This window comes from Hetaerina americana, unplaced genomic scaffold (genome assembly GCF_022747635.1).
Source record: "Hetaerina americana unplaced genomic scaffold, ioHetAmer1.1.p SCAF_3, whole genome shotgun sequence".
Classification (NCBI taxonomy): domain Eukaryota; kingdom Metazoa; phylum Arthropoda; class Insecta; order Odonata; family Calopterygidae; genus Hetaerina; species Hetaerina americana.
Window position 1 is genome coordinate 81,602,081 of NW_027286874.1, and position 25,140 is coordinate 81,627,220.

The 25,140-nt window shown below is 34.5% G+C and overlaps 1 protein-coding gene across 1 annotated transcript; it reads right to left on the reverse strand.

Annotated features, from left to right (window-relative positions):
* Positions 1-1,814: 1,814 nt before the first annotated feature.
* On the reverse strand, positions 1,815-23,806 carry PGS1 (Phosphatidylglycerophosphate synthase 1). The gene is made up of 9 exons (XM_071587998.1): positions 23,645-23,806; positions 23,353-23,542; positions 23,139-23,261; positions 21,646-21,801; positions 20,003-20,130; positions 19,571-19,766; positions 11,060-11,338; positions 7,191-7,422; positions 1,815-4,234 (listed from the first exon to the last, which is right to left on the reverse strand). Exons 1-9 carry the CDS (start codon positions 23,653-23,655, stop codon positions 4,029-4,031), a joined length of 1,521 nt encoding a protein of 506 aa, XP_071444099.1. The 5' UTR covers positions 23,656-23,806; the 3' UTR covers positions 1,815-4,028.
* Between the last annotated feature and the right edge of the window lie 1,334 nt (positions 23,807-25,140).

Here is a 25,140-nt window from a genome sequence, read left to right on the forward strand (position 1 = left end):
GATAAAAAGTTGCAATTTAAACGTTGGTATAATTAATGTCATGACATAAATCAATGAAAAAGGACAATATTCTCAAAAAATAAGGAGAGGTAACATTTGGACATGTGGAGGAATTTTATAGGGACATCGCTGGAGAAGAGTATATCAAAAGTAGAACCAAGCAAGGTTTTTCATAGGAAGAAACAAGTGCAAATTAATGGAAACTATCTCTAGCTAGTATGAAACTCCCTTAAAACTTAAATAGTCTATAATATTACATTTCCTGTTACTGTGAGATTTTGACAGAAACAAAAGGTTAGAAGCAATGTAAAAGTAGTGCTGTAGAAAATAAATTGGATAAACTAAGTAACTAAAGAAGTCCTTCAAAGAGTAAATAAAGAAAAAAACATATGTATGAAAGGCGATGATAATAAGAAGGTGAAAATTGATTAGTTACGGCACAAACATTTAAGGACAATTAAAGGTATAATTTAGTAACATTGAAACCTGAAGTTTTTAAAAATATGTGAATTGATTTAAAAATATCAGATATCTGGGTTCATCAGAATTTAGAAGCCTGGGTTCTCTATCTCTCCACCAAGCTCAGATCCTCCACCCAGGTATTACATCTATCTCTCCTTCTAAATACCTGAAAGCAAATGCCTTGTGAAAGTCCTTATACCCAGGTCATCTTAAAGTGAAATTCAAAGACTTCAGGACACTTTGTTTTAACCCTGGTGTTTTCAACAGCACTATAGGGGAATACTTTGGGCAAACAAATAAAGAAAGGAAAAAAGAAATTATGGAAAGTGATTAAAGACATTGGTACATAGATCAACACTCAAAGGGATGCTGAGATGATAGGTAGCTTTCAGTCCAGCTGCAAAGCAATCATTAGATGGAAAACCTGTACCGATAATGATATATAGGAATAAATTTAATGAAATAAAATGTGAGAATGCCAAAGAAAATCATGGGGTGTACCAAAAAGATGCTCATTAATGCTGTTAAAAAACCCCAGGTAAACTGCATGTTTCACACATCTAGCATTTAAATCCGTTGAGCGGAGGGGATCTGCATTCCTACTGCTGAGTGGGTTTAAGTATGCATCCATGTTGACAGATGGGCAGGAGAACCTGAATACCTGAGCAATGGTAATAGTATAGATGTGTAGTACACCCAGGTTTCTTAATACACATACTCATGAACCAAGGTGCATAGTACATTCCTATATATTTCAAACTTGTTCCCCAGAATTTCAACAGCATTAATATATACACAATGTCACATATAAAAGCTGCTAATTGGGTTGCTATCTAACTTCAAAAATGAAATGAGTATCATGGCGGTCCTTTTTATAACCAGTCAAAATTCTCATAACAATGCCAATCTATTGTATTGTAAATATCTAATATTATGATTTCCTTAATTCCAAAACTTTTTTTGCACCTTGAAATTAGTGCATTTAGATGCCCCGTACTAAACATGTAATAATACAAACATATTTATACTTAGATGATAATTCACTCTCACTGCAAACAAATCTAATGTAATTTGTCACATGCGTAAATCCACAAGTGTGAGAATCCGACCATTCCATACAAATTCAATGGATTTTACAAATGAATTAGTATTTGGCTTTACTTACATCAGTGGAGAATCTATATTTTGGAATCGGGGCTGGTACTGTTACTGAGTGGAAATCACTGTCACAAATTAAAATTAATTTAATTGAATTGCCAAAGTTTTCCGATGATTTGGCAATTAATATTTGAACTGGCTTTTACTGAAAGGTTGCACTAAAATTAACTATGAAATAACAAAAAATATTCAACTCTGTACGCATCTATATATTCACTGTCCATCCATTACATTTTAAACCAAATAAGTACATTTCATGTTTCATACAAACTAAAGAATCATCAAAACCATCATAAGTACTTATAACTGCCTACCTTATTACTGTTCCTCAGCCATTTTTAACGACTCCAACATGAGCTAGAAATTCAAAATGTGGCCTGTCACTAAGTCACTTTGGTCATTGGTCAAAATCAGCTGAAAATCACTGAAATTCTGTTTTCAGTTTAAAGGATTATTTTTCTCCAATTGTAGTACCATAAAAAAGCAATGAATGCATTGTAGAGGTTTAATTCTTTAAGATGAATGATAAAACTAGATTTGTTATCGATGGAGGTTTAAGGTCTTAAACAACATAATAATTTTAAGAAGTTGTTCCATGCAAAACTTACTGCCATGGAAATGATTTTTTTAAATATTGGATTTTTAAGTTTTTGCCCACAGAAACTCTGAGTACCTCCTCAATAAAAGTGCTAATAATTATATCTTTAGATGGGCTAGCAAAAATATATCAACATTCACATAGGTCCTCTTTAACTGCTCCTCATAAAAGAATCCATTCTATTGCTCAGCAAAATATGCTGGTCAACAATACAAAACTGTAGTAGCACAGTATTATTTCATCTTTAGTGTACAATGTACAATTTAAGCCAGTAAAAAACTTTTCTCTCAAAATGAGTAATTAATTAAGGAATCAGAAAAATATTTAATTGCATAAAAAAGCATGTGTTGAAAAATTCATACTATATGCTTCACTACGCTTATGCAGAGGTTTCTGAGCAGCTGCACAAATTAACATCTCATAATTAAGTCATTCATTTTGAATTTAGCGCTGAATATTAAGGTCACTGCTAGAAGAAAATATGCACAGCATTCACAGCATCACTCGGAAATGTGAAGTCTAATTGTAGCTCTATGAGTCATTATTATTCAATAAAATACAGTTTTCAGGACGTTTTCACAACGTTTGCAGCAAAAAAGTGGAAAAAATATTGAATTCATAATTTTTAAATTTTTACTGAAAAAGTTGATGAAATGAAGTGCCATGCCAGGATGGCTGCTTTTGATTTAAATGTTCTCCAATATATTATAAGTCACATGTCAAAGTTCATGCAGCTCAAATTATCAGCTGTTCAGCCATCATACTCTAACATCCCAAACTACACACACATGTGCACACACATTAGCACACATCATACTGGGAATTGTCATTGGGATAGTAATAAAAACAAGTGCTGGACACCTCAAAATGCACATCTCTGATGAAATCCCAATCTCTTTCTCTTTTTAACTGAAAATTTTTCTCCTTAAACTACATAAAAAAGAGAAAATACAATGATTGATATATACAAAGACATTTTGAATAATTTCTTCTATTTATAAAATTGATACAGCAGGAATAACTTCATACAGGAGTCAATATTTCTTTGTCAGCCTTTCATATAGTAATTTTACCAATTAACTTGTTTCACTACAGAAGATGATTAACTTTGAAAGGTAAACTTTTAGGTGAGATTGAAATAGCACCAGACTGAAGTTTAATGATCATGCATTGGGAATATCTAGTCTAGTAATGAAAGAAAAATTGCTACTCCACTTTGTACCATTAATTAAAATGTGCTAAGTCACCCCTTTAAAGTGGACTAGATATTCACACCAGATGAATAATTCTTAAATCATTATAATACTGATATATTGTGAACTTTGATCAATTTTAGTCAGAACAAAAATTGAAAGCGGTGAAATTAGTAAAGAGAGTTATGTACCTTTCAAAATTATAAATAAATAACATGCAATTCAATAAAACTCACTAAAATTTATATCCCATTACCATAAAGAAAAAGTGTGCACTTTTCCAATTCAGGGATAATTTTGATATCCAAAGATTGATACCATATTAAATTTGAACAGACAAAATATGTACACATTTCTAAAACTCAATTGCTTAATTGACTCACAACAGCAAACAACTCAATAGACTAGGAAAAACCACTGAAATCAAACTTAAATATGCATAATTATCTTTGCTGATAAAAGTTAAGCCACCACCCAGAAAATTTCACACTCTCACAGAAAGCAAGTGGTAACTTAAGAACTATGAAATTCAATGTAGGCCCACTGAAGAGCTTAAACAACATAAATATCATTTTAAGTTTACATAAATACTTGTGGACAAATCATTTAAAACCTGGTCAAAAGTAAGAACGAAAAAGCCAAACAAAGCAGCGAACCCAAAATGGCACATGACGTCCAGGGAGAGAAAATGTTGCTTCTGTTACTTTTTCAGGAGCTCTAGCATAAAGTCTATCTCTTTCTTCAGCCAGTCTTTTTTGAAGTCCACTGTTGTGAGTGATCACTGCAATCTGGGTCTCTAGATCCCTCTCAACAGATCTATAGCCTATATAAAGAAATTATTCACAAAAATGAAACCACTCTCAAGAAATCAAACTCATGAAATACATAGTAGATTATGGATAGATTTCAATTAAATACATACAAATACAGTGAAATGCAAGTCAATTTTATAGGCCAACTAATATAGATATGTCTAGGCAAAAATTAAACCCTGAAATCCTTGTTCTGAGACTTTTTCTACAGTATACTTATTCCCTCGGATTAAGCTGATTTCTATTACAGCTATGCATATAATAAAAAGTTCATCTCAAACAATTAACATTAATAATTGCACTCTTTGTTGCATGAAAGGTGATGTGTTAGCCTAGTGAATAAACAATTACTGACTAGAGGCTCTCATCTAAATCAAAAAAGACAAAATGTTTTAGCTAGTAAATTTTCACAAAAATCTCGAAATTCTGTCGGCCAAAAATAGTATGGAATAAAGTAAACAATTAAATACTTAATCTTACGACCAACAAAATACAGTTGCACCTCAGTTACATTATCCCCAAATTTGCATGGTATTTTATGGGCACTGGTCTCATTTGAATTAACCCATTGCAAGCCTCAAATAAATGTAAAATCTCACCACCCCTAAAAGTTAAAATTCTGATTATTTATTGCAATTTTTCTTTGAAGTTGTCATATTTTTATGCATACATCTGATTATCCATCTATCTCATTACTGATCCTACATTAAAATAAATCATGATTAATAAATTGGTTATAAAACCATATTTTAACCATTTTTTTACTAATAACCAGAGAACTAATCTGCTGGCAAATTCAACAAAGGGTAAAATGTTGTGCTTTTGTTATCCCAGGCGAGATTCTTTTTAATCACCTAAAATAACACCACAGCTGTTAACTGAACTTATTTTAAGCTAATATTTCAGTTAAATATTCATTTTTATAGCTCAATAAATGATGAAAGAGTTACAAACACATTAACAGTAGAATAGAATCAGGTGTTTCTGCAGTAAATAGAGATGAATGTAACTAGCAAGAAAGTTGAACATTCACATTTACAACTTGAGGAAAATTGGAATGTTCACCTTCCAAGGAATAAAGAGTGGCACTTTTCACCTTCTATTATTATTTCCTCAAGAAGCAGTGAGTTCAATTAAAAATGTGATGATCACATAATTCCTAACAGATGGGTAGCAGTAAAATAAATAACAAAGTAATTTTTTTTCCCCCTGGGACCCTTAATGATCTGAAAACTGCCATAACTAGCGTTCATTGACAGTGGTGAAAACTCATTATTATACTACTATTAATGGGAATTTCATGCATGATTATGGTTGACTTTTATATGGAATTGATTCTACTACTGCCAAATAAAAGAGTTTCTGGAGTCACTCGCTGGAAAATCTTCAAATTGAAATTGAAAATAAACAACTTGGTTTTTCAACATAGAAAATTTTTTATTTACGACCTAGGTTTCATTATGGTATAACATTGTCAAGGTCTGACCAGACGATGTTATACCATATTGAAACCTAGGTGATAAATAAAAAATTTTTCAATGTGGAAAAGCCAAGTTGTTTATTTTCAATTTCTTCTACTGCCATTGACCAAGACTATAAATTCAGGAATACCAGTTCTGTTACAGTAAAGCATTGGCTCTGATAAAGTGCCTTTATCTTTTGTTACTGCTATAGGTGGTACACCTCCGATGTCATGACATCATTGCCTTCTAAAAATAGCTTGTATGGGAGGTTTGGGTGACTGGACTGTCTCTCCACTTTTGCCATTGCATGGAAATGGCATTAGTGACCACCATATGCTCCCACATGCTATGACAGCCCTGCATTAGCTTATTATTTTACCTCAAAGTCTAGCTAAAAATGAGTAATTTGTGAGCATTAAAATGAGATATCGTACTTTATGAAATGCATATTTGATATCATTCCAAAAAGTTCTAGTTTGATTATGCATTCTAATTTGAATGTAACTGAGAGTCTTTGGAGATAAAAGTGTGTCAATGTGTTTTGCCAACAGCCTTTGACATCATAGCTATTTTTGCTTAAAAAGAATTCAGGGAGTTTGAAGTTACAGAAAATTGACGAAAAAGTAAAGAGAACAGATGCTTTATGATTTCGTCATTATCTGATAAGTTTCCTTAAGTGTTAAGGAGTTTTCTCTATGAAATTGTGACTGAATAATAGAGAAATTTCAGTGGCCAGCCTGAGGACAGCTTTTGATGATGTAATTATCAAAAGCTGTCCTTAGGCTGGCCACTGAAAATGTTGACTGAGGTGCACAAAAGAAAACTTTAATCAATGTGTTCAGTTTCCTTGAGCAGCACAGTACAGAAGGTGATGATTCTGATTAACGCAATCTAGTGCCCAGTGACTACCATCTGTTTTTGTATTTGAAGATCCATCTGGGTGGTCAGCGCTACAACAACAATCATGAGGTCAAAACGACCATTTTGCAGTGGTTGTCAAATCAAGTGGCAGATTTCTATGAAGATGGAAATAAATAGCTGTTCTATGATGCGATAAGTATCTTAATATAAGTGAAATTATGTAGAAAAGTAAATTAAGGAACAGGCTTTCATGTAAAAATAAAATTGTTAAGAAAAGTATACTTATTTTTTTTAATTGCAAAATGGTACCTTCTTAAAAAAACACGCCTCATTATTATTTTTTGTTAATTATTAATTGATAATATCTCCAAAACACCTATCACCTGTACTATCTGGACTGAAAAATGCCAACATTTCAAAGAAACATAATATTACTAAAACATTAAAATAATTACACAATGAATAATCCAATTCATGACTACTTTCATGACTTACAAGGCATTCCAAATAATCCTTTCAACAAATTATATTTTGTGAGATACACAATGTGGACTCACCATTACTTATACTTACTATAATTTCCAGTATATAAATAAAAGTGACCTTGAGATTGAATAATAATTCTTTCCCAATTCATACTAACCAAAATTGGGTGATCCCACAAGTGTCAGCGATGGAAGTAATGATGTATTTCCAGGAGTAAACCACAGCCCTTTAGCATGAAATGTCCACCCATCACGGCAGTATTCCCACAGTCCAATTCGACCAGATTTTCCACAAGCCGCAAGGACTTTGTCAAAGAATGTTCTAGCAAGAAGGGTGTATGCAGTTGGTATTGATCCTGCAATTCCTCTTGCATTTAGAAAACCATTAGCCTGGAGAAAGGAAAAAATCTAAATTGACAGCAGAGCAAAAGATGAGAAAAAATGAGTTCCTACTTTAGAATACATTAAGTGTTACAACATTCTATTAAGTCCTTGATGTAAGCCATCCAATGTTATTCCACTTTGAAACCTTCAAAGTCACCGCCATATAACCACCATTTCCAAGATAACAGAGGTTTTGCAGGGCAGGAATCTCTGATATTGATGATTAGGAACACAATTTTTACAGAAATTTCTTTAAAAAGTGTTGATGAGTCACTTGAAAAATATTTAAAATCATCATGAGTTGTTATCAATGCAAAGATATATAGGTTTAATGCTAGCCAAAATGATTTGAACGGTTCCAGGTTTTGCTGACCCAGTCTCACATTGACTTGTCTTCCTTTACAAATACTTTGATTTTTGTTATGCTGATATTTATTCATTATCTTTTCCATACAGGTCAATATCATTGTTACACTTTTTCTTTTTTTCCACCAAAGCTGCTGTTTCAGTATCAAAGCATATTATGCTGATTCATCCATATGAATGTTTGATTTTAATTGAACCTTTAATTCATTCACTATTCTTTGATTTTAAATTTATGTAGATATTAAAAATCCATATTAACCAAGTACATTATTGTCATAGTACTCCTTTCTTTATTCTTCTTCCTTCAGTTACGTACAATGTGGTCACATTGGATCACTTTCAATTATTCTTTAAACAGTCTACAAATCACTCTTTTGCAAGCATACAATATTCCTAATTACAAAATTATAGTCAGCTTACTACACATGTCAACGTCAAATATTCACTTTCTCCAAAACGATGATTGTCATAGATAATGCTTTTTGTGTTTTCTTCTTTATTAAAAATTTTGGGGCTATAATGGCTTTCCTCACGCATGTTTTCCATACAGACAAATGGGCCTCAATCTAGGAATTCTTCAACTTTTCATCACACCTTCCTCCTAAGATATTATGTTTACAATTTTGAAGAAAACACATTCAGTAAAATAAATGTCCTGAAGTCCTTAAGTCCTAAAATGTGCAAATTTTTGCCAGGTTCTTGGATACACTTTTGTGGTATTAAATTTGATAGAATTTTTCCTTGAAAACCACTGGGCCAGTGAGCATAATCTCTACAGGTTCCTTTTTCCAGGATGTTTTTTAACATAGTCAGTGGACTTAAGTCATTTACTAGGACATTACTTTTTTGTGAGTTTTCATGATAGCATCAGATTCTGAGTTTGATACAGGGTCTCCATTTCCAATTACAGTGCATTCACTCCCCTCCTTCCCCAGTATTGCTTTCATTAATTATTTCCATTGTTAGGTTTCAACAGGAAAGTTTCTTTCATCAAGTAACCTTTTTAGATACCTAAATTTTGCTCATATACTTAATGGAATTGTTTTTAATAGGCTGTTCTTGTAATCAACTCTTACAGAACTCAGACTGATATCACTTCTTCCTGAAATGTTTTCTTTACCTTGGTTTTTCATAGTTATCTTAAAGTTAAAATAAATAAGATAACTGATAATTGTATAATTTGATGCTCTTCATTATTTAGCTTTAGCTTAATTACCTTTTTTGTTTCAATATTATATCTAATAAAACTTATGAGATCTGACTTAATGTAAACAATTACCTTATGTATCATTTTCCCAAATGCTACATTGGTCTATTTTTTATGTTGTTCCATCTCTCTCCATTTCATCTCTGATTATTTTCATTCAGCATCCTTTGAGAGGCTAAGTAATATTGTTTCTTTAATTTTTTCCACCAGCCAGTGATAAGTAATTATTTTTAAATCTTTTAATACAAGCAGATTCTTCATCACCAAATTTTGATCCCTATTGATGGACCTGCATAGGCTTAGTCTTTAAATTAACATGGCAATCTCTGATTCATCGCAATTAATTAAAAATGGAATCTTTTCCTGGTCACTTGCATTTTGTATCTGAAATCTCTTTGCTACTTAAAGATGTGTTGGGCATTTAGAATAATGGAATTAAAATGAAAGATTCTGAAGTTTTGTTTCGTTTGCATTTCACGGTCAATATATCCCAACTTAAAGTGAGGCCCATGTGTGATGAAAGTATTATAGATAAAGCTGAATACATACAAACCTACAAACTTACATGATTTGAAAATTTTCTCTATTATACAAAACATGTGAACTTTGATATTCAAATTGTAGCCATGGCAATAAGTTTACTAATGTAAGCAACATGGACATAAGCATGAAATTGGTATGCACTAATTAATTAACAGTAAAACTGAATATTGATATATAATATATGTGCATTACTAACATTTTACAAGCTAGTAGATGAATAATTATACATTTACATGAATGAGGTCTATCCAAGAAGGATCCAGACATGTAATTTTTAAGAAAAATAGCCTACTTAGAACAATGAGGCCTTAACCCCCATTGAAGTACTCCCCTGGTGACCTAACACACTTATCCCCATGCCTATCCCTCTTTTCAAAACAATCCTTTAAGTCCTTTTTTGGAACGGTCATCAGCTGCCTCATCATATTCTTTTTAATCTCATCAAGGTCCAGAATTTCACGCTGCAGTTTCAGGAGACTCGCTGTGAGCCGCAAACAATGACTTCCTCAGACAAACCATCATATCAGACTCACTAGAATAAGTCCTCGTCAGTAAAAAATAAGGCCCATTTAATATTATTATTTACGCAGATGTTGCATTGGGAGTTAAACTGTATCATTGGTTGAAGTCTGAACATCCATTCAGAGAAAAGTCATTAGCATTATTGTATTGAGGGCATCGATAATTTTATAAAATTGCAAATATGCAAGTAAATGTACAACTTAGACATAGAAAAATTATGTAAACAACACAATCATACAGCTTTTTATAAGAAACATACAGGTACGTATAAATTATGATTTTACCCCATTATTCAGAACTGTTGGATCAGGTTCTTCCGGCTGAAAATTAACACAATTGTATATTGCTTGATGCCAAATTAATCTGCAAATTGCTCATAGCATCTATTAGATATTTGTTTCCAATTAATGTTGACAAAAAAATGCATGTTATCGCAATTTAAGGTCTAACTGTGAGTCATCATGCAGAGATCTCCAGACTGCAGCCCCATAGCACACAGGTAGGAGGGGATAACTCCTTACCACATTACCATCGGCTCTGTCCACCACTGTCATGTAAAATAGAATATCTGAAGGCATAATAGGGAACATTTCAAAGATGCCAAACACAACTTGTGAATAAGATCATCTTGATCAGATGAACATGATACATTCCCTTCCTTCCACAGCAACCAATTTTAGAAAAGATCCCTCAGAGTCTTAATATCATCTACTGGGCAGTATCATAAGCTTAACCAAAGGCTGTATACATAAAAAATAGTTAGGTTAGATCATAAAGTAATTCTAGTCTTGTTATTCAAAAAAACTATACAAGGGAAGGACACTATATTATCATATCCATTTATAGCCATTTATCTATTCTTATGCACCGCATAAGATTATAGGCATTCATAGCATGATTGCACGAATACAAAATATGTGCACAAGAACTTTCCAAGTATTTGAGGTCCTAATCAGCTAATACTAGAGATTTTATAGTAGACCAGGAATATTGAAAACTACTCACAGTTGGATGGGCCATGAGGACATGATAGTTGGCAACTGAGTCCTGTAGAATTGCATTACTATAATTTTTGGTTAAGTTGAAATAGCCAGTGGTTAAATGTAAAGTAGAACCATGAGGAACAGACTTGAGAAGTGTTTCGGTGACTTTACTATCCTGATGAACTCCAAGTTGTCCAGCTTCAATCAATGGATAAATCCAAGTGTCCACATTGGTATCATGGATTTCCTTGGCCAGCTCACATTCTCTCCCTGCTTTGTAGTTACTGTAATACTGCAATAGCTAAACAAATATTTGCCCATGATTAGGAGATGAAGACTTAATTAAAAGAAATTATATTTAGATTTTTAGTCATATTGAAGAGAAACGCAAGATAATTTGGATGATAAACATGACTATTTAAATGACTATTGAATTTACACAGGTGAATCTAGCAAGCAGAAATAAAATTTTTACTCAAGTTGACTACATGGGTCATTGAAAAACAGCTCTTACTGGCTTCCTGAGCCACCTCACAATTTCTGAAGCCAAGTAGGCTGCAATTAAAAAGAATCAAAAATGAAGTCACATTATGGAACACACATAAATCCCACTCCCATTAAATGAACATTCCTGTAATAGGGAAATTATGGTATTAGATTTTCCAATTAAATCATTAAAATTTTAAAAGGTGATATTAGATTAAATTGAATTGAAATATTTCACAGTATAACATTAATCAATACTTGTATTTATAGCATGTCTGATTTGAAAAAGAAGACAATTTTTTCAATTGGTATTCCTCACCATGATCCTTTTCCTTCCAGAAAAAATAGACAGGGCATATGATCAATTAAAGGAAATAATTGTGTATCCCTGGAAGGAAATGACAGTGATGGGGAAATGGAATCCGGTGGCAAAAGGAATGAATGGGATTGAGGTAAGGGACCACATTTTAGAAATAAGGAATGACTATGGGGAGAGATCAGTAAGGTTAATCAGAATAAATGATTCAATCACAATGAACACTAGGTTTGAACACCAAAATATATGTATCCGAATGATGAATATAACCACGGGCTTTGAGAGATATCAGTTGGACCATACTTAGGCTAGGCACAAATTTAGGAACAACATTATTAATTCACTCAGTTTCCCAGGGCTTGACTCAAATTGAGATCATATTTTAATGCTATTTGAGTTACATTTCAAATTTAAAAGGATATAACAGGAAAGAAGGATGAGGAAAAGAATACAGGGGGCATTTCTTGGGACAGAAAGAGAGGAGTACCAAGAGGCAGTGAAAAAGTTTTGGAGGGAGGACAGGGAGAGAGGTAGAGTAGAAGAAAGATGAGAACATATAAAAAAGGTATCAGAAGCTGCAAACAAAATTATAGGAAAAATTACAGTGAAAATTGCATGGAAACCATGGATCATAGATAAGATGATGAAGGTGATAGAGGAGAGAAGGAAGGGGAAGAATGTAAACACTGAATTAAGAAGATGGAGAGTATATGTACAAAGAGTTTAATAGGAAACTAATAAGGTGAAAGCATAACAGTGGAGGGCATAGTTCGAGAATAGAGAGAGTTTATAAAGGATGGCTGGAATGGATACCATGTAAAGAAAGTTGAAAGTGCTATCATGAAGTAATAGGGGAAAATTCATACACAATTCCAAAGATAAGGCAGGAAATTCATAAATAGACCCAGGAAAGATTTCAAAGAGATGAAAGTAATACATACAGGATCTATATTATGAGCAATTTTGGCCAGTAAGTTTAGAAAAAGAAGGGGAGTATGTCATAGAAGAGGATAGCTTAGTCCAGGTATATGGACTACAGCAAGATAGAGAGGGCATTAAGGTAACTGAAATCTAATAAGCCCATGGGGATAAAAAAACATCCCCACAGAACTACAGCAGGGTCCAACAAGCTTAAGGCAAACATGGAAAGAAGAGTTTTTATGGGTAAACTTGCGGGAATTATGAGGGGGAAATTTAGCAGGACATGGTCATCAGATAATAAGAGTTAGTTTTAATCCCACAAAAAGGAAAGGCAGCAGTATATAAGAACTATTGAACAACTCTGACATCTCACACAGCTAAGGTGTTACTTAAAATCATCAATGAAATGGTGGAGCGCAAAAGATTACCTAGGTCACTAATAGAGTAAAATATAGTACAAACAGGATATATTTGTTTGTTTCGTGGATTCTGAGAAGTTGCTTGATAGGATAAATTGGGTAGAATTAATGAATGTATTACATAAGTCAAGAATTGGCTGGAGGTGTAGGAGACTTTTCTGAAACTTGCACCTGAACCGTCTCAGATGGCTCAGGTGTGAGTGGTGAATGGATAGCCAGGAAAGAGATAAGATAAGAAGGGAAGGAAGAAAAAGGATAAGATAATAACCATGACAAGAAAAAGTAATTAAATCTTTTGTTTTACCTCTACTGCAATTGAAGTGATATTTTAGTACCAGAGTATAGGTGGAACCCCTATTAATTATAGAATCAATGGTATGTCTAAAATACTAACATAAATGCTTCTTATTCATTTTTCTGAAAATATTCTTTATCTGGTAATAAATACAAATTGAATTCTCTTTATCGGCTAAAAAAGTAAATAAAATGAAATGTTTCAAAAACACAACAGGATAATGCAATGTCCAGTTTTATCAGCAAGATCCAACAAACTATTTTGAACAAACTTCACTTAAAACACACATTAACAATAGTGAAATTGAATGCCTAGACACAGTAAACTATTTAAGAGTACCTATTTTCTGTAAGTTTGTTTGAAACTGATCAATATGCATTATAAAAAATAAATATGCAGTAAGCTAGGAAACTGAATTATAAGTAATCTAAACCAAATCTAAACCAATTTGAAAAGGAACTACCTATGTACAAATAAAACCATTATAATATCACATTTTGAGAAGTAATTTACAGTGATGTGGGCCATAGGAAAGGGAAATCGAAACATCATAAATGCTGCAAAATAAAACACGGAAAGTCATTTTTTATAAGTATAAAAAAACTCACATTAAATGTACCAATTAATCACCTCCAGTTAAAAACTAAGCATAAAGTAATATTGAAAGTATTATTATTTATTTACAAAGACAATGGGTTCAGGTTTAAAAATTTGTAGAATTTCTAATAAAGATAATGTGCAACACCACACTAAACAACATAAAAGACTAGTTCAATAGTTTCAGCCTCAACTTTGTGGAAGTTCATTTTAATAAATGAAAAAGAAACACTTTGTTCCAATCCACCAATTTATAATAAATGAAAAAGAAACACTTTGTTCCAATCCACCAATTTATTACAGGTACGACTAGTTTCGACGCTACGGCGTCATCCTCAGGTACAAAGTTTAAAGTCACAATCATAGTATATATACTCTCTTCTGGAAAGGGTGGGGGAGTTGTGGGAAGAGGGGGCGGGGAGGGGAGTACGGGGGTAGGTACGAAAGTATGTGGGAGAGGGTAGGAAACACCAGGAAAAGCGTTAGTGAGTGGGGGGGATTGGAAGGTGGGTTAAGAAAGGGGAAATTAGGGGAAAGGGGAGGGGATTAGTAAGCTAGGGATTTCATTGGTCAGTATAATTTGAGTCAATGGCTAATGGGGATAAAGGTACGGGTTAGGAGTCAATGGGAGTTGGGGGGAAGGGGTTATTGGTTCTGTTTTTCTGTTATTGCTAGGGAGGCTTCCAGGAGAGGTGATACGTTTTCAAACAGAATGTCATTGAGTAAAGGATGTTTCTTCATTGTTCTCCGGATCTCCAACTCTTCCTTCTTGTCCATCCTCCTCCCTTTTTCTTCCCGATGTAGTATTTTGGGGATGAAATCGCTGGTGTGATTTTCCTCCCACAGGTGTTTGGCAAAGTGGGATTGGGCTAGGTTACACTTCTTGTAGCACCTCTTGTGTTCCTCCGCTCTTGTCCGCACCGCTCGACCACTCTGCCCGATGTACCTCGCACTGCAATCCCCGCAAACCATTTCATATATCCCACTGTTTTCCAGTGGCTCAACTTTATCTTTAGTTTTGTTTATGAAAATTTTAAGATTTTGTTTGTTATAGAAAGCAATTCTAAATTTGTCTTTCGGGAATAATTTGCTAATTTTTTCGGACGGGACACCATAATAGGGCAATTTTACCCACTTAAGTTTTTCCTTAATAGTTACCCCTGAATTGTAAAGTAGCTGTTGGGCTCTTATGGAGCGTTTCTTGCGGAGCATTTTGTCCACCATTTTTTCACTGTAGCCATTTGTAGTTGCTATAGATTTGATTTTCATCAATTCCTCGTTAAATTTTCCTATCGAGAGGGGAATATTAAGTAGTCTATTCAGTAGGAAGTGAAATGTGGATAACTTTTGGGATATATGATGGCGGGAGTCAGCAGGAATTACATGGTCTGTAGTGGTGGTTTTGCGATATAATTGAAAATCGAATCCTTTTTCCCTTTTAGTCACTGTAACGTCAAGAAAACTTAGTTTTCCTTCATTTTCTTTTTCACACGTAAACTTAATATTATTACACTGAGAATTTAAAACCGACAAAAAACTGTGCAGTTGTCTTACAGTGCCAGTCCATATTGCAAAGATGTCATCCACGTAGCGGACCCAGAAGTAAATGTTTTTTGTGTTAACTGAACTATTCATAAACAATTTTTGTTCGAACTCGTCCATGAAAAGGTCGGCTAGGAGCGGTGACAAAGGTGACCCCATGGCTAAACCTTCCGTTTGTCTAAAATAATCACCATTAAATTTAAAATAGTTTTGCTCCACACACACTTTGGCAAGGGTCACTAGGTCACTGACGACGTTTGTGTCCGTCACTGTATTTGATAAAACTTTCTTTGCCACATTGACTGCTTCCATCGCCGGGATGTTGGTAAAGAGGTTCACCACATCAAAAGACACTAAAAAATATTTGGTGGTGGGGGGTTTTATTTTGGGAAGTTGCTCACAAAAAGCCACAGTATTCTTCACTCCATATCTTGGCTGGAAATTAGTCAACTCTCTAAATCTAGAATTCAGCACCGCCGCGAGTTTTCTGGAAGGAGAATTCACACTGGAGATGACTGGTCGGATAGGAATGTTTAATTTATGCAATTTAGGGAGGCCGAAAAAGTTGGGAGCTCTTGGATTCATAGTAGTTGCTTTGTAAATTTCGCTGGACTTTAGAAAAGTTGGAGTGGAGGAAGAAAGAAATTGTGAAAAAATCGCTTTCCTCCACTCCAACTTTTCTAAAGTCCAGCGAAATTTACAAAGCAACTACTATGAATCCAAGAGCTCCCAACTTTTTCGGCCTCCCTAAATTGCATAAATTAAACATTCCTATCCGACCAGTCATCTCCAGTGTGAATTCTCCTTCCAGAAAACTCGCGGCGGTGCTGAATTCTAGATTTAGAGAGTTGACTAATTTCCAGCCAAGATATGGAGTGAAGAATACTGTGGCTTTTTGTGAGCAACTTTCCAAAATAAAACCCCCCACCACCAAATATTTTTTAGTGTCTTTTGATGTGGTGAACCTCTTTACCAACATCCCGGCGATGGAAGCAGTCAATGTGGCAAAGAAAGTTTTATCAAATACAGTGACGGACACAAACGTCGTCAGTGACCTAGTGACCCTTGCCAAAGTGTGTGTGGAGCAAAACTATTTTAAATTTAATGGTGATTATTTTAGACAAACGGAAGGTTTAGCCATGGGGTCACCTTTGTCACCGCTCCTAGCCGACCTTTTCATGGACGAGTTCGAACAAAAATTGTTTATGAATAGTTCAGTTAACACAAAAAACATTTACTTCTGGGTCCGCTACGTGGATGACATCTTTGCAATATGGACTGGCACTGTAAGACAACTGCACAGTTTTTTGTCGGTTTTAAATTCTCAGTGTAATAATATTAAGTTTACGTGTGAAAAAGAAAATGAAGGAAAACTAAGTTTTCTTGACGTTACAGTGACTAAAAGGGAAAAAGGATTCGATTTTCAATTATATCGCAAAACCACCACTACAGACCATGTAATTCCTGCTGACTCCCGCCATCATATATCCCAAAAGTTATCCACATTTCACTTCCTACTGAATAGACTACTTAATATTCCCCTCTCGATAGGAAAATTTAACGAGGAATTGATGAAAATCAAATCTATAGCAACTACAAATGGCTACAGTGAAAAAATGGTGGACAAAATGCTCCGCAAGAAACGCTCCATAAGAGCCCAACAGCTACTTTACAATTCAGGGGTAACTATTAAGGAAAAACTTAAGTGGGTAAAATTGCCCTATTATGGTGTCCCGTCCGAAAAAATTAGCAAATTATTCCCGAAAGACAAATTTAGAATTGCTTTCTATAACAAACAAAATCTTAAAATTTTCATAAACAAAACTAAAGATAAAGTTGAGCCACTGGAAAACAGTGGGATATATGAAATGGTTTGCGGGGATTGCAGTGCGAGGTACATCGGGCAGAGTGGTCGAGCGGTGCGGACAAGAGCGGAGGAACACAAGAGGTGCTACAAGAAGTGTAACCTAGCCCAATCCCACTTTGCCAAACACCTGTGGGAGGAAAATCACACCAGCGATTTCATCCCCAAAATACTACATCGGGAAGAAAAAGGGAGGAGGATGGACAAGAAGGAAGAGTTGGAGATCCGGAGAACAATGAAGAAACATCCTTTACTCAATGACATTCTGTTTGAAAACGTATCACCTCTCCTGGAAGCCTCCCTAGCAATAACAGAAAAACAGAACCAATAACCCCTTCCCCCCAACTCCCATTGACTCCTAACCCGTACCTTTATCCCCATTAGCCATTGACTCAAATTATACTGACCAATGAAATCCCTAGCTTACTAATCCCCTCCCCTTTCCCCTAATTTCCCCTTTCTTAACCCACCTTCCAATCCCCCCCACTCACTAACGCTTTTCCTGGTGTTTCCTACCCTCTCCCACATACTTTCGTACCTACCCCCGTACTCCCCTCCCCGCCCCCTCTTCCCACAACTCCCCCACCCTTTCCAGAAGAGAGTATATATACTATGATTGTGACTTTAAACTTTGTACCTGAGGATGACGCCGTAGCGTCGAAACTAGTCGTACCTGTAATAAATTGGTGGATTGGAACAAAGTGTTTCTTTTTCATTTATTATAAATTGGTGGATTGGAACAAAGTGTTTCTTTTTCATTTATTAACATAAAAGACTGTCACAATTCACTGAACAAATCTCCTATGCATTATTTATCCATAACCTTCACATTTTCTAAAGATAATAAAAAACATATTTGCAATTTTCCCCTTATATCCTCATTAAAAGGTCAGTTCTGATGTATTGTCATTCGAAAATAACACCTTTATAGAAGCTATGAGGGAAGGCTGAAAACTAATGCACACATGCTTGTAGACCACAAACAAAATGACCTTCAGAGGTACTCCTTGTGGCATGTGGAAGTAACATTTCCCCTCAACATGCGTGCGCAGGTTTAAGGTCATTTCATCCATACAGTGTATTTCCAGAAGCGGAAGTATGGAGACGTTCAAGTCCGATGTCAACGCAAGTTAAACAGCATGCTGTTATCGAATTTTTAACTGCTGAAAAAGTGACACCTACTGAGATTCATCATCATTTAAAGGCTGTTTATGGTGACAATGCTGTTAATAGGTCTACTGTAAATCCATGGGAAGTAAAATTTCATGGTTGCAAGCCTGGAAAAGCAATAATTGTTGATGAAACACGCAGTGGACATTCGATCACTACCACAGATGATAAACATCACAAACTCGTCGAAGATTTGATTCAAAATGACTCGCAAATCACTAAAAGAGTATCGAAAACCATATTAGATTATCCAAGGAAGAAGTTTGTCGTATTATAGGCAGCCTGGCAACATGACAACGCTTATCCACACACCTTGCACGCAACTGGAGAGGCTCTGCAAAACTTGTAATTTGAACCGATTCCACATCCTCCTTATTCTCCTGATTTTTTTCCTCAGCTCAAGAGAAACCTCAAGGGTATTATACCTCAGACAATGAGGTGAAGGTAGCTGTCAAGTCCTGGATTCAAAATAGGTCGGAAGAGTTTGTCAGTGACGGAATGAAAAAAACTGGTTTCACGTAGGGAGAAATGTGAAGCCTTAATGGCAACTATGTTGAAAAATAAATATATGATTTTGAAACTTAAGAATTGTACTTCAATTTACTTTTTGTCCAATCTTGCTAATTGTTTTCGTTCCCCCTCTACAAGCATGTATGCATTACTTTTCAGCCTACCCTAGTAGTTTTTAAATACAAATATTAGTTAACATTGATCTATATGTATTTTTAATCATTATGGAATAATTCTGCCACACCAAACTTAAAACCATATCGTACTTTCTATTCTATTTGCACATCCTTGCAATACATGGATGAGGCTATAGTCATCATCACAACTGTCTAACATAACAGCTCACAAAATCAATAAAGAAATTGTAAATACATTGACCTACATATAATACTACTCTACAATTATATAAATACCTCTTTACCAGGTGACATAGAATGTACAACTCGAGTCAAATTTTTTGTAGCCAATGACTCTGAGGATTTCATGACATTAGAGAAGTTTGAAATGCAGGATACTAATCCATCATAGAAATCTGCTAACTGTGGGCAGTCTTCAACAAGCATATATCGATCTTGGCGATTGGTGAAGTAATCATGGCTCAAATTAGCCCTATTAAATTGAAAAAATATTTGTAAACAACACTTATAGAACTTTCTTCTTAAGAAGAAAAGAGGAGCATTTTATGAACGAGCAAAAAATTTCTAAATGCAATGATTTCCTTTGCTTTAAAATAGGAACAAAATTTTATACAATAAAATATGTAGTTTCTATTTTTTCTAGGTGATTTGGCAGTCAAAAAAACTGCTTGCATGATATTAATTAATGTTTGCAACAAGCACACTTACCCACTGATAATGAGAGAATCATCAAACAGATAAATTTTCATATGCTGCAAACCAAACACCTCATTCCAACGTTGTGGAATAATATTTCCCAATACTCCACTTAAAATTGGGGTCCTGTACAGGGCAACCTGAATAATTAAAGCAAAAGTTTTTTTTAGTGGAAAAACCTTATGGAAAACCTGACACAAGGCTGATAAAGTTTGAGCTCTTAAATCAAATCATTTCACTTGAAATTTTTCTTGTTTGAACACACTTTGTCAATAAGGGTTGAGATGGTAATGAATTCATTCTGATAGCAATGAACTTTTATCATTGAATTTCATTGATGTTAATTGTATCTATTTCAGCAATTGCTTAATAAATATCATTTGCAAAGTCAAGTACCACTGATGATGCCATGTGAGTCTTCTGTTCAGTAGATGGAACAAAAATATGAATCAAAATGTTACAAATGCAACTGCTGCTTTGACCAGTAGTTTCATTGCAGTAATTACTAATATACGTATTTGCTGTCACTCACTCCTTTATTTCTTTTCTTTTTCTCTCTCTGAGCATAGTAATATATTTTTGCTGGATTTTACTGACTTCCTCACTGGCCTAATTTTCTCCCCTCCATCAATTTTCAACATCCCATCATCAATCAAAATACTGCATCCATCTGACCAGCTTTTCTCAAATTCCTCCAAACAAACCTCTTTCCTCCTCCATTATGCCTATTACTTCCTCACTTGTTTTCCTTTCAGTCCATTTAATCTTTTCCATTCTTCTCCAAACCCACAAAAGCCTCCAACCTACACCTATCATCTTGATTCAATGACCATGTTTCCATGCTGTACAAAACCAAGATTCATATCTAAGCTTTGATGAGCCTTTTCTAAACATCATTACTCAACATCCCTGTCATCTAGTCCCTTCTCCTCATGAAAACTTCTTTGTCTAAAGCAATTCTTCTATTATTTCAATACTCCTCGCTCAAAGTCATATTGTGGTCCAGAACACTTCCAAGATAGGTAAACATTTTCTCCTGCTCTAGTTCATGAATGCTTACTTTAATATTTCACATGGCTTTCCTTTTCTTTGGAATTTTTATAAAGGCATTCTCTTATGTAGCTTACACTTGTAATACCACATACTGCAGGAGTAAGAATAAATACATACAAATGTATTTCGTATCTATTCAAAAGAAAATTGCTCCTTTTTATATTATTCTGATGGTGTCATATTTTAGAAATGATGGCAGAAGTTAGTGGTGGTGATGATCCCATTGTGATGGTAGTAGGTAGTTAAAATTTGGAGAAAAAATTACACAGGAGAACACTCAGTACCCTGCACAGTGCTAAGACCGTTCTCAAATTTAAATGTTTGTCTTTATTCAAGTATAAAAAAATTTAATAAAATATAACATACATCTACATAATACCCCGCAAGGTCGTTTGGCGGGAGGTGTTAGGTCAACACCCGTAAATAGGAATAATAACACATGCAAAATCAACAACATGAAAAACTACACCCACAGCGTAGCACAAACTCATGCAAAAATCCCTTCATCCAACAAGTATTACTGTGTATTAAAAGTATCTAAATTATGTTTCTCCAATAACTGCAAGCCAAATTGGCTGTGTGATTCAAGCAGGATTCATTACCTGGCAAGATCCTGGATATAGCTTTACTAATGGACATAACAATGTGCGTGAATTCTCCTTCCCACGGGAACCCCTATTGGAATCAAGCAGAACCTTCACTTTCAGCGACTGGGTTGTCTTACTTGATTCTGATAGTCTTTCGCTGATGGTCTCAACCTTTACAAAATGAAAGGAAAATTTGAAAAATGAAGACATGTAAAAAAGCATAAAGTCAACCAGTTTACATCGTGTATAATTTATCATACTTGGCTAAGAATCACTTGAAAATGAAGGATTTTGATGAAGATAGCATATTATTTATGGGATGTACTATTAAAATATACCCTAAAATCTCCATTTTACATGACAAAAGGGAGCCATAAAAATGAAGGGTACATAGAATCTAATGCAGGAAAATCAAGCCATAATTAGAATAGCAGATTATATGCAGTAATCAGTATGAAGGATTTTAAGAGGAATGCAATCAAAGACAGAAAGGTATTAAATGGATTAATTTAAATATATGCATTTTTTGGAAATCCCTCTGCTCTCAATTATAGGTCAATGAGGTTGGGAAGTCGCCTTGATCAATTTTTATTTCATTTTGAATGAAAATGGGATATGTGAGGGTAGGCATACATTTGCTACATGAATTGGTTATAGGATAGTAGAGATTTTGTAGAAAAAATAGGGGAGTTAGGTTGACAAGTGGGTGGTTTATGAAATAAATGTGCTATGCTAGTTTGGTCAAGTGGATTGAAAGAATGAGATTCAAGTCATATAACAGACACATGACACTAGAGTGGATTGTCGGAGAGGAAAGGGGATGGATTGAGAAATTTGTTGGTGAATGAGTATAAGCGACTCTGAAGATAAGGAGTGTTACAAGTCTCGTGTGTAGAAAAAATGTATCAAATAATAAAAAAGAAAACAGTCAATATGCCGGGACAATATGTCAGTATGCATAGAGATCAAGTCCCTGAAATGGCTTCACATCGGGCTTTTAGACTTTACCTAGGGGAATGGTGACACGTATCATTACTTTTAAAAATATTAAACAATAAACAACTTCCTGAAAGAACTTCATTTAACCGTTAAAAACAGGGAGATGGTACGGGGAAGTATTTCTCAGGAAGCAAATATTCAATATAACAAATAGCATTAAGCTTTCCTCATAGTGTTCTTGACAACTACATTAATATTTAAAAAAAGGATTAATTTAATATTTAAAATAATTAATTTTAAACTGACTGCATGTTGCATTGTACTTCCATAAGTGTATATTAAATAAGTCCTAATTTGCTTTGTAGTTGACGGAATACAGTAGTTTCGTCATACCTTAAATCCAAAAATACCCCGCACTGCAGCCGTTTATTTCATTCTAGAACAATGATTAAAACATCTACTCCATCACAGTCAATAGACAAAATTTTACATTTAAACTAACACTAAAACAAACCTGGGAAGAATAATATAGGTAATGTTTCTAGCTAGCAAAATTTGAACGAACTTACAAGTTTTCTCTCGAGGCTCCCAGTTCCAATATACAATGAGGCTAGTGTTATCCGCTGACGAGCTGATCTACACTTGTCAAGCAAAGTTTGATAAAAATCATACGGCTCGTGGATTACAGTTACCTAAAATATTAATTTACATTGAGGTGTGAAGTCTTAAATGTTGAAACTAATAACAATAATATATTCACAAAATGACTTTGTCAATACTTACTTTGTTGCCACTCAAGCCGAACTTCATTGCTAAAGAATCTAACCAGTCAAAATAATCAGTATTCTGGCTGCCTCTTTGGCTTAAGTGACGGGTCATAATGCTTCTGGGTGATAAAGCACCCCGTTCTTGGAAGGGGACGCAACGAACATACATTTTCAAGCAAATAACACTTGGCAAATACAACTGAAATCTGGAATTTGTTGAAACGTTGACATCCCTTAAATTATTTAGGACAAATAAATATGACAAGTCCTAGATTACATAAAATAATGAACTGCACAAAAATTTTAACCTGGTCATCATTCTTAAAGTTTCAGAATATGATAAGGGAAAATATTTCCTCCATTGTGGTGCTTTAAACGATTTTATTACCCGTCACATTTAGCAGACGTATTTTGAAAATGTTTAAAGAATTTTCATTCCCTGCGCACTTAACAGCTCTTCTTTCGTAAGATCAGCGAAACAATTCGACATGTTACCACCATCTTCAAATCATATGGAAAGTGGTCTTTTGCCAAAATCTTAGTCAAACTAACGATTACTATTTTTATTTCTTATATAGTGGCCTCTCTTTGCGCTCACACTCTCGTTGTAAATATAGCGCATTAGAACCTTGCTTCTGCGTGAATAACATGACTTTTTTTTCAGGAAATGCATGTCTAATTTCCATCTTAATATACTGTTACGCTTATTAACTACAATTCCATAGGGACATATAACATTTCAATAAACAACACCAATAAAATGTGACGAAATGAAGAACCTTTTAGAATGCCGCTCGTAACATTTCATCACAAATGGATATTAACTAACGTTACGAATTCCAGCCAGCTCAATCCCAGATAGTAAGGTTTGAACATGCGATGCGTATCTCCTCATAAAATAGGTGGTATTGCCTGTGGTTAATGATTTTTATCTCTTTCTCTATCAGATGGATCTGTTATGTGAACACTCTAATCACAGAAAAAGGAACTAGTCTCTCTTTCTCTCACCATAATGTATGAATTTCTCATGTCATTATCCTTAATACAATGAGCTCCACTTTCACCTACAAACCAATGTTGGGTTGATCACTGCATTGGTATTTACACTAGTAACTAAAACGAATATTTGGTAGAAGAATCGTCATTTTGAAGTCAGAGGCAAAATAATTTAACCAAATATACTCATGTTATTACATCAGAAGTAGGCGTTTCCTTAATCTAGGAGACTAAAGTGGTAAAAATACACAGAATCTGTATTTTAATAAAAATTGTGTAAAAGAGAAAAATTAGTCTGCACTTATTCATGGATAACTCTGGCCATATTGGAAGCAAATTTGAAAATTTTCACCCCTATTAGGTGCTGCTTATTTGATCACATACAACCAAGCTATTGCTCTATGCCAACCTATTTCATTGCCAAGCCGTTGACACACTTTACCCTACCTCATCAACTGATTGATAAATACCAGTGTCACAGAATGTCTTCTTCTACAATCGCATAACCAGTTATAAATGCATGCATTTCAATTATCAATACTGTGAATAGTTGAATTCAGCTTATGTCCAAATTCTTCGTGCCTTCACACTTTTCACATCTGCCATTATTTTTTTCCTGTATTTCACCTGTTTCCATGCAACTTACCTCTGCTGAGTTATGAGGACCTTTATAAAGGCCAATGGCACTCAGACTATTATCAACGTTATATACTACTAAAGTTCCACCAAGGGATTCCCAAATGTTCATGTCGTAGTTATTCACTCCATTTCTTTCCCTCCAGCCTTGTCCCAAAAATGTTCTTTCTTT

Bases quoted from the DNA above. Each gene is read 5' to 3' on its own strand.
- PGS1 (XM_071587998.1), bottom strand. The intron at 23,262-23,352 runs GTAAGTATTGAC...TTAATATTTTAG, and splicing joins TCGGCTTGAGTGGCAACAAA to GTAACTGTAATCCACGAGCC. The intron at 4,235-7,190 runs GTTAGTATGAAT...TTCTTTATATAG, and splicing joins TGTGGGATCACCCAATTTTG to GCTATAGATCTGTTGAGAGG.